This window comes from Plectropomus leopardus, chromosome 3, assembly GCF_026936395.1.
Source record: "Plectropomus leopardus strain MGB_pleo_1.0 chromosome 3, ASM2693639v1, whole genome shotgun sequence".
NCBI classification, from domain to species: Eukaryota; Metazoa; Chordata; class Actinopteri; order Perciformes; family Serranidae; genus Plectropomus; species Plectropomus leopardus.
In genome coordinates this window covers 25744167-25757693 of record NC_142178.1, presented here as the reverse complement: position 1 = coordinate 25757693, position 13527 = coordinate 25744167, and the positions used below count along the sequence as shown (strand labels likewise).

Below are 13527 nucleotides of genomic sequence, written 5' to 3'. Positions count from 1 at the left end.
ATGCACGGTGCCTCCTGAGCGGCCGCCAAGGCAGCGGTCAGTTTGATGAGAGACACCTTGCATGCATAAGATCACTGAGAAGCAGTAAGAGAGTCTGATGTGTGCAGGAAATGAAAAAATTCTGGCAAAAAAAATTGTTGCATTAGACACTGGCCTAAAATGGGCATATGACTTCAAAGCAGGGCTGGGTGGCGAACATCAAATAACCTCAACATTTGAGGTCCCATGCACATTATTGGTGCTATTTACAATATATTCAGTGTCTTTGGTGTCTAAACCAGACATTTATCGGTCACTTTGTCTGCCACGTGAACATACAGTACAAGGACGGCTCTGTGCTGCACCAGCATGAACCAAACACACCGACACATGACCAAACAAAGACAGTGAGTCAGGGCTCAAACAGCAGCACCTCCCCGGAGTAGCATTTGAGGGCGTGAGGGAGGTCGAGCTTTTAGATGCGATACTGGGACTGCTGAAGTTTAAACAGGTCTAAAGCTCCAAACTGGTCGCAATACTCATTAAACAGGTTGAACTGGACAGCCGCAGGCTTTTATGAATCAGAAACAGACAGACAGAGATCAACCGAGGACACTGAAAATGTTGGCTTCATTCCTTTGATTAGCATACCCCTAGGGTTGAAACTAATAACATTTTGGCTTTTGATTACTCTCTTGGTTATTTTTTCAGATATTCATTTATTGTTTTGCTTCTAAAAATGTAAGAAAATGTTAAAAAAAAAATGGCCCGCTGTGCATTCTGAGGGCATAAGGTGACGTCTTCAAGATAAACCAAATCCATAAGATATTCAATATTACTGATAGAAAATCTGTAATCCTCACATGTGAATAGCTGAAACCAGTTAACATGTATTTATTATTATTTAAAATTACTTCTGGTCAGGACACGTGCCGCATCTTAACTTCCTAGAAATCATAAGGTCGGGCGCTGGGTGCTACTCTGTGCCAGCTTTCAAGGGTGCTGAGGCAGATTGCATCTGAAGTTGCTAAGCAACCATAACCTGCAACGCATCGTAGCCTACTTACTAGGAATCCTGAGGTTGGAGCTAATGTTCTTCTAGCATGTGGTTGTTAAAGTGTCTATTAGGCCTACAATATTGTCTGTGGGACAGAAAATGTTCAACTTCTTCATATTTAACATATACTCATGTTTAGGGAAGAAAGGGAGTTATCTGTTTGCCGTGATTGGTTGTTCCTCATCACACGACATGTGGTGCGTAGTACTACATTCCAAAAATTCACCATTGTTCATCTCAGGGTGCAGCAGCTGCACCCTGAAAGACTGGTGCTTTAGGAATGTTTGCCTGCCACTTTTGCTTATGAGCAGCCTTCTGTGCTTCTACACTGAAAACAATACAACACATAACATGTGTACAAGCCCTTAGTGTTAGGGCTGAGCGATATGGAGAAAATCAAGTATCACAATATTTTAGACCAAATATCTCGATATCAGGAAAATATTGTAGAGTTGATTATTAGTGTGCTGAAATTTTTGATAAATAATCATCAGTAATGTGTATATAATGGCTAACTGGTAAAGGCAAATACATTATATGAACAGCTAGAACAGACTGGTAAGTTCAGAAAATTACATCACTTTACTGTAATGTATTATGATATCCCAAATCTGGCATGGTATCTAATATGGATAAAATATTAACATTTTGCCCAGCATCAAACTTGTGATTCTGTTGATTGACCAATTAATAATGTCAGCACTACAACAGTTATAATGGACCACAGAAACATGAACTGCAGATGATTGTGCTTCGGGCTTGAAGTCACAGTTCCAGGCTTTAACACCTGTATGTTGGAGTAATGACCGTGTAATTTAAGCCCGCAGGTCCAGACAGGAAATGAATCAGGATGCATTATGTTGCAGAGGATCATGATGATACCTGGTCACTCCTGGGCCTGTCATTACAAATAAGTAGGTAGAATTTTTTCCGTGCAGACAGTCATGGATAGAAAGAAGAAAAGTAAATAAAGTAATTAAATATGAGCTAATGCATCAATTGTCACCAAGAATATTGCAATGTGACTTTTAGATTATTTAAGTATAATTTCATCCATTTAAGCGCTGGCATCAGGGCCAAAACATTAGTAAATAAGTACGAGAACTCATGTTTACTATTACAGTCATGCTGCACTGAATTTTAAAAAAAAAAAGATTTTTTTTTTAAAAACTTGTGGTCATAGTGACGGCAAGGGAAGTGAGTAAACACTTTACTGGCAACTTGCATTTGTCAGTTTGACTGGACGTCACAAAACCAACCACACCCGTCGTCGAGCATGAGGTAACTGTTGTGTCACAACACCTGCAATGTGATCAGCCAGGGCCTTGTCTGCCTCTCAGGTCAGAGAGGAATATGCCTGCACTTGTTTCTCTCTGCGCTACACACATCCATTACTCACTCCCAGACATGTGACTGGCAAACCCCAATCCCTCAACAGGGGTGATGGTGTGTCACGCACATGCAGCCTAACACACCCATCTCAGCCTCTGCTCACATGCTGATAGTCACATCAGCTGTTTTTCTAAATCCTCTCTGGCAGGCTGTTTTTTTTTTCTAAGAATCAGCTTGGGATGACCTTGATGCAACCGCCCCCTCCAACACACATACACACGCAAAAAAGTTTTGCTTCTTCTACCAACCAGTCTTCCCTAAAGCAGGCTTTGTTATATCAAAGACAACTTTTGCTTCCTGACAAGAAACCCCTTTGGATCTCTGTGAAGTCACTTCCCCTCTTGGTGAAGTCAAAACAGAGCAAAAACAGACGTCTGTGCCTTTAATGAACAAGGATATCACATCACAACAAACCGAGTACCCCGAAGGGAGGAAAAGAAAAAGGTGGAGTGAGATGCATGCTGGGGGTAGGAGAGTGGGATCACTGTGTGTGTATGTGTGCTTTTGCAGGTTTCTCAGTTTGTTAAAATGACAGGCGAGGGCCAGATTCACCCCGCCTCTGTCAGCCTGTGCAGGATTATCACATTACTGACAGGATTCCCTTTCCATACAAGGTAATGAGTTTCATGCGTGAAATGGAGACAGATCTAATCAACATGAAGCCACTCTTTGAAATCAGCTTATTATCCATTTTCAGACACAAGGAAATAACTGATTAAATCTCTTTGAAGATGACCTCTGATCCAATCTAGAGAGGGTAACATTTACCTGCAGCCAGCATCCCTTCACTTAGCATGTTAGGAACGTAAAGGTGCGTGGCACAGATAAGTAATCATACACACATGAGAGATGCCAAAAAGCCTCAAATGACACCTTACCTGTGTTTCTCCAGCTCATTGTGCGATGATCTGAAAGGACAAAAGACAAGAAGGAGTGTCAGTTTTACAATACTGTCAAAATACTCCACACTTCAAATCACATGATATGAGTTAGGATGGGGTGTTATGAATAATTTCAAGGTGAGAAGCTTGTTTATTAAATGTTTTTTATCTCAATGTAAGACAGATGAAAACCAGAAAGTTTAGAAGAAAATGCAGAGTAACAGCAGATCTGAGAAATATTCAGAGGAAAAATGTGTCAAGACATCAAAGAAGAGTGCTGATTCTCTGCTGCTTTTGCCTTTTTTCTGCCTCCAGGAGGCTTTGGGGCTTTTGAATGCTGGAGTTGCCTTACAACAAAGTTGTACCTAAGACATAGAATATGGTAATACTCCAAAACAGGCCTCAAAGGAATACTTCAACCCACAAATCATTTGTATATCACTTGCTCACCCAGTGTTACAGTGAATTCATGAAAAAAAACTTTTTTTTTCTTGCCCGCCTCCATGGTGAATGAAGAATCCAAAAAAAAAGAGACAATGTTTGCTGTAAGTAAAAAGGGGCCATGTTTAACAAAAGCAAAATTATATCCAAACATCTGTTTACAAACTCTCACACAACTCCTGCTGTATAATCAAAGTATCATTTATCCAGTCATATGCTCAGTACTTCCCAAACAACATGGATTTTCACTAAAATCTCACAATTTAAAACCACAGATGTATAATAATAACTAGATACCAAACTCTTGACAAAACCTTTGACAAATATAAAACCTCTATGGCAATAGCACAATAACAACAGCAAGAGTCATAATTGACCTTTTCTTGCAGGTTAAAGTGTTTTAAATAATAATGCTTTAGCAAAAATACATGTGTTTGCGAAGTATTGAGCATACGACTGGATACATTAGACTTGGATTATACTTCAGGAGTTGTGTGAGAGCCTGTAAATGGATGTTCTGTTACAGACTTTTGACTTCTCGACCAATTCATTGAGAATTTTCTTAGTTTTTGGATTCTCCAAAAAAACAAAGTTATCTTCTCAAATTCAACATCATATGAGGTGATCAAGTGCTGTACAAATTATCGTTTCTATGGTAACGTATTCCTTTAAGCGAGCAATATAAAGACTTAGTCACACATTTTGGAAATAGAAATCCAAAACAAGATGGAGAATGTTTTTTTAAAATCTTTTTCCATATCTGTGTGACATCTGTCAGAGAGTGTGCAGCAGAGGACAGAAATGACCCTGAGAGGGAGAGAGAGCGAGAGCGAGACTCCTCCCTGCCCACTGTCACATGCATACCAACAGCATGCACACACTGCTGTTGTTGTTGCTGCACGCTGGCTGAAAAGCAGCGTGGACATGGGATAAAAACACACTCAGACGTCCGCAGGCCGAGACACTGCAGAATTCCTCAGCGTGTGGGCTATTCTGAGGAGAGCCCCCTATCGTAATGTGTGGCCGGGCAGCAGCGAGGGCACTGCAGTCCATCTGAAACAGGCCCTCTGTTCATGAGGCCGTCATGGATACCACGGCAATAAAAACAAAAACAGCAACAACAAAGGGCCAGACTGACAACAAGCCTTTTCACATTTTCCACTGTTTGAGAGCCCTTGTGCTTGTGAAGCAGTGGTTCCCACAGCTGTGCCGAGGAGGCATCTGCAACGCTCGCTGCACCAAAAAGGGTAACAGTTGACCGCGCGACTACGATAATGAGGCGTCTGCACAAAGTCATCCCAGAAGGAGCGCAGGATGCTGCACTGCTGCTAATAACCTGATCCAAAAGGCCGACAAAGATATTACTCCATCGTGGAGGAAGTTGTGCTATTCAAACCTGCACAAATTGGGGAAATGTCTCAGTCAAAGCACAGGGCATGACCAGGAAATCATGTGGCAGCTTGTAGAGGAAGGGAATGCACACAGACCTGTAATAACAGCAGGTTAACACTCACACACCTTTACATGTTATGTAAAAAAAATGGCGTGGCATGCAAAGGACTATGATCTGATGTCATAAACTTGGCCCTGATGATCAAAGGCCTACCTATTAGCCTTATATCACCTCTATTGTGGTTTGTTAAACTGCCAACTCATCCTCACAGCACCTTGTGTGTGATTTCCCATATTGACAGGAGGGAATTTAAGGATACAAACAAAGTAAGCTGTGCTATTTTTATGTTTAATTTGATATCTGGTGTGACAGAGAGCTAAAATTCCAGGTCTTCCCTTTTTGTAAGTCTGCGAGTAAAAAGGGAAACTCCACCAGGGTTTCTTCTTCCTGTGAGCAGAAATAGACTCCTAACTTTATCTTTTTTTTTTACAAGCTCTGAATATTGCACCATTGCAAAACATGTGATCTGTTTTAATTTGCAGATTCTGTCATAACATCAAACACTATAACGCCAATTTTTGATGCTACAAAGCAAAGCATTGTGCTTTTTTCACCAACAGCCAGCTTCTGTTTTACTATAAAAAAAAACAAGACAGATTAAGTTCAAACACGTCTTTACTTCACTGCCCCCTGCATTCTGTTGATGTTTAAAAAATCCTGCAGGAGTGTATAAAGGGAATTGGGGAATTTGTGCACAGTGCAGTCACAAGTAAAAAGAGGGAAAAGCAGATCTGGTGCATGAAGCCTGGTGGGCTGGGGTTTGCCACAGTGTGTAGGTGTCTGTGTTAACCACCACACCCACCTCATACACACCCTTATCCACACTCTCTCTCTCTCTCTCACACACACACACACACACACACACACACACACACACAGATGCATGATTATGTTACTCTGTCAGAGGCTGTGTCAAAGGAATGAGGAAGAAACTGCATTCTCATTTGTGTCAAATCTTTACAAATATCACTTTCAAATTTACAAAACCATCTGCTTTCTAAGGAAGTATAATGACGATAGTGATACGTTAACATGTTGTACGTGCAGTGACGTAACTCTCAGACTCACCACTGAGGAAATCAGGCTAACTGTGCTTCCCTAAACTAATATTAGCCAACAGGAAAGTTTTTTTTTTAATCAGATCTTAATGTGCATGTGATCTTGGGAATAAACGCACAAATCATTCAAATGTTCCTGGAGCGTTTCACCAAAAACACATATACCACTAATCGCAGGTAGTTAACAGATGAAAGAGTCCACTGTTGCACACCTGGCCAAATAACCCTTCAAAATTTGCATGTAGCCTTGGATGTTAAAGTCCCCAAATTTGGGTCATAAATCAAGAGAAGAGGACGTTGCAATGAGGGTGTGTCCCACGTTGATCTGATCTGTTTAAACCCTTGTGTGTGTCAACCATGCTGTAAGCAACTAGAGCTAAAAAGGATCATGAGAAAATGAAATGTCAGCTACTTTCATGATCAAGTAACTCATAAATTTTACTAAGCTGAATATATTTGGGCCTTAAATTAATAGTAAGATATTACATTATATATTATATATATACACAATTGCTGGATCCCGAGGCAAAAATATCTGAACGTCGATATTATTGTCCTACACATTTTTAAGTTAGCAGAAAGTTAATGATATCTTGTGAATGTAGACAACCTAGGGCATCCATTGTTATCAACGCCACATCAACATAGTTTGTCAGGAAGTGTGGCAAATAACGTTACAAAATTATGCTTGATTTTGCAGAGGGAACAACTGGCCATTTTAATCCTGCAAATTAAAGCTGGGCTTTTTTTTTTAAGAAAAAAAACAACTAGTTTATTTGAATCACAAATTAATTGCCTAACATGCGATACGTAACACATTAAAACAGGATTGTTGTGGAACTCAAAATGTTAGTCTATGCACATCAGATAAATTACTTATATTAACTGTAAAATAAGAAACCAAAGTATATAAGTGTGTGATACTTTAACTCTCCATATTGTCATAGCAACTAGACTATATAATTTAACAGCATAATAGAAATCCTAAAATTCAGTAATGGCTTTTGCTTTTGGTGAGCCACCCCAAGATTTTGAGTGTGTCCCATCTGGCTACATGAAAAATTTCTGGGTGAACCACTGCCAGTAATATCAATGATATATACTGACAGCGAGGCTGTTTAATTTTAGTGATGAGAATTAAATATTAACCTGCTGAGGTTTAAATGACCTTTAACCAGCTGTCCAACCGGTCTAAATAGAGAACCGAAACTGAAACTTAAATGTAGGCTATTTACTTATTCTGTGTAATTTTATGCCCTTAATTGCAGCAGGGACTTTATCAGCTGCAGATTGTCACAACATATAAACGGGGTCAAACTAGGGATGAATGTTAATTACAGTGAAAGGCAATCGATATATTATGATCAGAAGCTTCATCTATGGTGTCTCAGCAACACTAAAACCTCCATGAACTCTGTGTGAGTGCAGGGGGAGAAAGTGGCACGATGGGACCCCCTGACGGACTTTCATTTGACATCAGACCCTCAAAACACACTAACCACACGAAAAAAGGGCTCACGCGAAAGCAAGGTAGTCGTGCAAGACAGAGTGCAAAAAAGGTTGTGTGCATGTCGGGTGTGTTTTCTGTCAGCATGGGGAGGGTTTTAGGTGTGTGTGTGTGTGTGAGACTGTGTGAGACAGAAAGAGAGAGAGGGAGCAGCAGAGTTGACAGTGTACGCGTGGCAGTGTTTATTGGAGAGACCAAAACAGAGAGCCCAGCCCAGACAGCAGAGACATGCCAGTGTGCATGAAAACAAGTCTATGTGTGTGTGTGTCTATAAACTGGCATTTGCACAAACGAATAAAAAAGCAAGACTGATATTTACCTATTGTTCTGAGTTTTTCTGGAAATTGGCGAGGCTTTCGTTTTCTTTCTGGAAAAGTCGCTACTGTACGGTAAAACAGACGCATAACCGTGTTCTGCCTCTGTAGAGAAAAACAAAACAAAATATTAATTTATTGTGATGTCTGCATGAACAAAATAAAGCTGCCAATTAGTCATTCAGGGAAACAGTGAAATATGAAACAGCTATAGAAGCATTTCAGGAGGAACAAGACGTGATCGATCACCAGTGCTTACTAAACATATTTCAACTGTATAGCCTCTATATTGTAAACAGGCAATGCTACACGACCATTAATGATTGTCATAATGATACTGGCTCATATTCTCAATGTCACTCTTGTTTACTCATTTCCGAAGACATAATACGACCTGCATTCTCAGTATTTACATCACATGAGCTGTATATAGGTTATAAATGGGCTACACGACATACTTTACATTTAAAAATAAAGAAATGCAGCTATTATTTTTCTAGCATAAAGGCTACTAGGTCCAGTTTGCACCCATCGTCCCATTGTCTGTAAAGTGACATCATACCTGCACTATGGCAGGGCACGTTAAAACTTCACAGAAAATAAAGCTAGCTTCCGTGCTAATGCTCCATTCACAAAATAATAACCAGCCTGGAAATCCTGTCAACTTGTCAGTTTAGCTTGAAATACCTCTGTCTCTTCTCTCCAAGTACTCTGCAGCCTCCAGCAGAATTAAAAGAGAATTAAGTTCCATCTTGCTGTTGTCTCGTTATAAAAAAATAGAAGTTATCTATTTACACAAATGTACAAGTCATGAAATAATGGAATGGAAATTTTAAAAACTGTTTTTAGAGCGATGTACTTGCGCTGCTACACTCAGTTCTGAGTCTTGGCGACTCCAAACTACAGTATCAACAGCACCTAACTAAAACTCAGGGAAGTGAGTGATGTGAAGTCTATCCCATTAGAACAGCCTGTGGGCGGGCTCTACCGGTGTGTATTGGCCTATAAGCAGGCTGAGAATGTCTACGTGCGATTTGATTGGCTTTTAAGCGCAAAAGTCATCAGGGGCATACCCTAGCAACAGCCTGAGCTGCCCGCCCTCGCCGCAGCTGATTGGTTCGACACACAGAGGCGCGGTCTCTGATTGGCTTGGATGAATTCTGGGCGTGGGTCATTCTTGAACTTGGGTTGTTGTTTTGGTTGCCAAATTTGATAACTTCTCAAAAGTATGCTTTTGGATTTAGACCGTGAAGTAAAGTACATTCAGCGGCCGTTCAGTTGACAAGGCTCTTTTATACATATCAGCTTTTTCCCACAAGAGTGTGTGACATAGCAGAATTACCCACAGGGTTTGTGTGTTGTGCTCATTTCCTGTCCAACTTAGTCATTATGAAAGTCCTGTATGAGGTTGCAGAAACTGAATTGTTTTCCTCCAGACACAAAGGGAGCTGCAGTGTTTTTTGCATGATTTTAAGGAAAATACACCAAAAAGTTAAACATGCATTTTCCTTATAAAGTCTGAATATTGTCCACATCATTTGAAAAAGCAGTTTAAATAGAGGTAGCCAAACTCTCATTTCAAATACAACCACAATCAGCACCATTCACTAAATGCAAGGTTCTGACTTTAAGGACAGTAACAGCATATAATATTTGCACTAAATTTGCAGTTTGCAAGAAAATAGTGCTTGAGAAAATGTACTACTCAAAACAAGCTTAAAACATTTACAAGCAAAAGTTCAGGGTTTAGTGGTTATTCCTGTGACCATGGCTGGATTATGAGACAATAGGCCCCTGGGCACAGATGTGGAAAAGGCCCCACCACCACCACCTCTCCTAAAGAGTAGTTAGACATGCAGACTTTTTAGTCACTTTGTGGCTGTTAGGGGCCATTTTTGTCTCTATGACCTAATTTTATGGGGTTTTTTTTGGTTATTTTGTGCCTCTGTATTCACTTTGGGTCTTTTTGTGGTTGTTTTGCTCCTTTCTGTAGCTCTTTTCTGTTTCTTTGCAGTTCATTTAATCTTTTTGTGGTCATTTTGAGTCTCTGTCTTCCTCCTGGTTGGCTTTTTGTTCATTTGACAGAGTTAGTCATCAACAATTTAAGTTATCGATCAAGCATTTGAGTCATTCCAGCTTAAAAATATATAATGTTGATGCAACAAAACAATTTAAATAAGTCAAATTTGGCTGTGGAAAATTATGATGGCCTTTTTCACTTTTTTTCTGACGTTCTATAAACCAAACGATTATTCAAGGAAATATTGTGGAATTAATTAATGAAAATTATAGTTGCCTTAGGTCTAAGTTGTTGCTCTAGACCAGCGATACTCAACTTACGACCAACAGGCCAAACCTGGCCAGCAATGGGGTGCAGGGTGGTCCACCAACCATTTTCTTACCCAAAGAAAATAAATACACATTTCGCCTCTCACATATTTCATTGAAATGTAAATAAGGAGCTAGGTTGCATAAAAAAAAAATAGAGCTTTATGTGCTAGGGGAGGATCCCCCAGACCCTCCAACAGAAGTCTAAGCTGAGCCCCAAATGTCCACAAATCCTAGAGACACCCCTGCATACATCGTACCTGTAAGGGGCTACTGCAGCTAGCCCCTGACCTCCTGTTATTTTGCAAAACTGGCTCCCGTGCAAAGAAAGGTAAGTATCTGTGCGGTAGATACAATTGTGATCCAGTTCCAATTTTTTAGCAGAATGTTTTGCATTCTGCCAACCATTCTGTTTTTGTTGACCACAGAAGAGTCTTAACATCCGGATGTGATTGTCTGTTGTCTGTCTGCTTGTTTACGCTGCTTCATTCAATATTAGGAGAATGACAGAAGACAAAGCATTCATCAAAATATGATATTTCAAGTTTTTGGGCTTGGGGAGACACTCCAAGTAAAGTCCAAACTTTGATTTGATTGAATCAAGTCTGATGTCATGTTCACGACTGACTACTTCTGCCCCCAGGTCCAATTCCAGTGCTTCATTTCAGAGAGTAGATCCCAAAATAAGGCCTAATTTTGCTGTTTTCACACTGTGTAATAGTCTTGCAGCTGATTTGTGGGCATGAGCAAAATGTCACTTTGCAAGAGCAGTGGCAGAGTTATGAATATCTCAACAGGAGTTCCTGCAGGGTATAGAAGTGGGTTGCTCTGTATGGCAGACAGTTTGTATTTTGCTTGCAGCCAGATGTTTGTGCTGCAGATCATTGGAAAACATTCTGAAGAAATCACAAAGGCGTCATGGTGAGGGAAGTGACTTTTTTAGTGTGAATGATGAGGAAAAGGCCCATGAGGACCAGAGCCACAAATGCTGTTGTTTTGTTGTTGTTTCTTGGGAACAAGTGTCACGCAGGATCCTCATAGGGCCCACACTGCAGACAGTTCATCTTAGATTGCAAGATTTCAGATGACACAAATTACTGGTTAAGTCTGCTGCTGTCAGCTTTTTGCATGCAAACCTATCTGCAATTTAAAAGCAATCCTAAAACGTGTAAAGCTGTGTACAGTATGATTGCACTGGCAGCCACACAAAGAAATGGAAATACAACTATACAAATACAACAAACACAACATTTTGTGAAAAGTGTGAATGTTGTACACTCAATTGCTAGTTCATTTACATCATGATAAAATTAATGTGTTATATTCAGAGTGGTTTCTAATATTTTGTCTATTTTTATTGATATAATATGGTTGGATAGAATATCTCTTACTCTCAACACACCACAATTCATCAGTACCACAAGCTGAATCAAATCACCTCTCTAAAACAGATCATTTTATACGTCACAAAGGTAGGATTTATTGCATGGCTGTTGTATTAGACGGCATTTGTTTGAGAACTACAAACTGTGACAGTTAAAATGTGAAATAATTGTTAAAAACAAACAAAGAAACAAAAAAGACTCAAGATGCAGTTGATTGTGGATGATTTCACATTTACAGAAACTGTGATCATGTTTGGTCCACCCAGCTGAAGCCATGCAGAAACCACACTCAGCTGCAAATGAAACTGTATATAAATGTATACCAAGAGCTTTTATTTCCTGTGTTTGGCCTGCCTTCGTTTTGCATGACTTAATTTCAGTGTCATCTGAATGCATTGGTAGCACCTGTTTAGTGTTAATATTATTTTTGCAATTCACAGATCCATTGTTGCCATGATGCAGATCAGGATCAAGTGAATGTTTTTTGTGTTGTGCTGGCTATCTTTTGTTTGTCCATTTAATACCCACTTATGAGGAGAGGCTGCTTGCCAGTGAGATGATTATCGGTCTCTCCTCCTGTGCAATTTTTAATTCACTGTATACGGATCATAATAGGGGAGATACTTTTTGCTTTTTTTGTGTGTCACTCCTTAAGCTTCATTGACTATGATGATTTATTTATGAGGAGTTTTGATAGCTTTTCACAGGAGAATTTGCTGCATGTATGTTCGTCATGGTGAGATGAAGACGCAGTAAACAAGAGACCACGTTAGTCTCACATCTTTTTCTGAAACAGTGCAGCCGTTGCACAGTCATAGTGAGAATATCCAGTCCTACAAACAGTGAAGCTAAGCTGCTGCTTTTTCTCTGGTCAGACCTGATGCAGCATACGGACTACACCTCATGACTATTTCTGTGGTAATTAAAGAAACGTTATGCAACTTGCACACTTCTTATCATATGCCTACATATGCAGTGACGTTTATTCCCTCTGCCACTGAACTTTGTAGCTTATTTCAGATTGCAGGAGGCCACAGGTTTATGGGGTGTTTGTCTCTTCAGGATTTGTTGTGCGAGCATTTGTCTGACCTCGCTCGAGGTCAGTACAATCGAGCAAATGCCCATGAGAAACTTGACCTTGACCCTTTTTATGTAAGCAAGCATTCATCATCTTGCGCATGTTATTCATTTCTGAGGCTTGCTGGCATTTATTCAGTGTACATAGTTTCTAAGTAAGTCCTGTTTCCTCTCTTCCTGAAGAGGACTTCGTTAGAAAGATGTGGCTCTTGGCTGCTGCTGCGTTTGCTGTAATTATTCAGTGACATGGTTTGACAGTCATCTCAGTTATAACTTTAGCCAGGGGTATATAAAAAAGGGGTTAGTGTGGTTAATGAATGCTGTTTCAGCAGACACAAAGGGAAAACTCAGACCTTCTGTTCATTCAAAATGTAAAAGACTTGCAAAATAACATCTGGTTTTGTAAAATGCATGTTAATCTACTTGAACGTTTTGGATTTCAGCCTGTATGACATTTACAATATATTTCAAAATGGAAACTAACCCACTGTCATTAAGGCATGTGTAAGTTTTTGTCTGTAATCCCAAAAAAACACTTGATCAACTGAACCAATTCACAGTAAGAAGCACAGTTATTAACTAAACATCTGTTGCTCATTGTCTATTTTCATGGTTGTGCTATCCATGTAGTGTTTGCAGCGTGCATTAATTATTG

The 13527-nt window shown here is 39.8% G+C and overlaps 1 protein-coding gene across 1 annotated transcript in view; it reads right to left on the bottom strand.

Moving 5' to 3' along the window:
* mxd4 (MAX dimerization protein 4) overlaps nt 1–8999 on the bottom strand; it is a 31869-nt gene extending 22870 nt beyond the window's left edge. The window contains exons 1-3 of the mRNA XM_042484243.2: nt 8770–8999; nt 8088–8187; nt 3307–3336 (exon numbers count right to left, since the gene is read on the bottom strand). Of these exons, the coding sequence (XP_042340177.2) occupies nt 3307–3336; nt 8088–8187; nt 8770–8833 (194 nt within the window). The 5' untranslated portion in view covers nt 8834–8999. The remainder of the gene's footprint in view (nt 1–3306; nt 3337–8087; nt 8188–8769) is intronic.
* Nucleotides 9000–13527: the final 4528 nt, after the last annotated feature.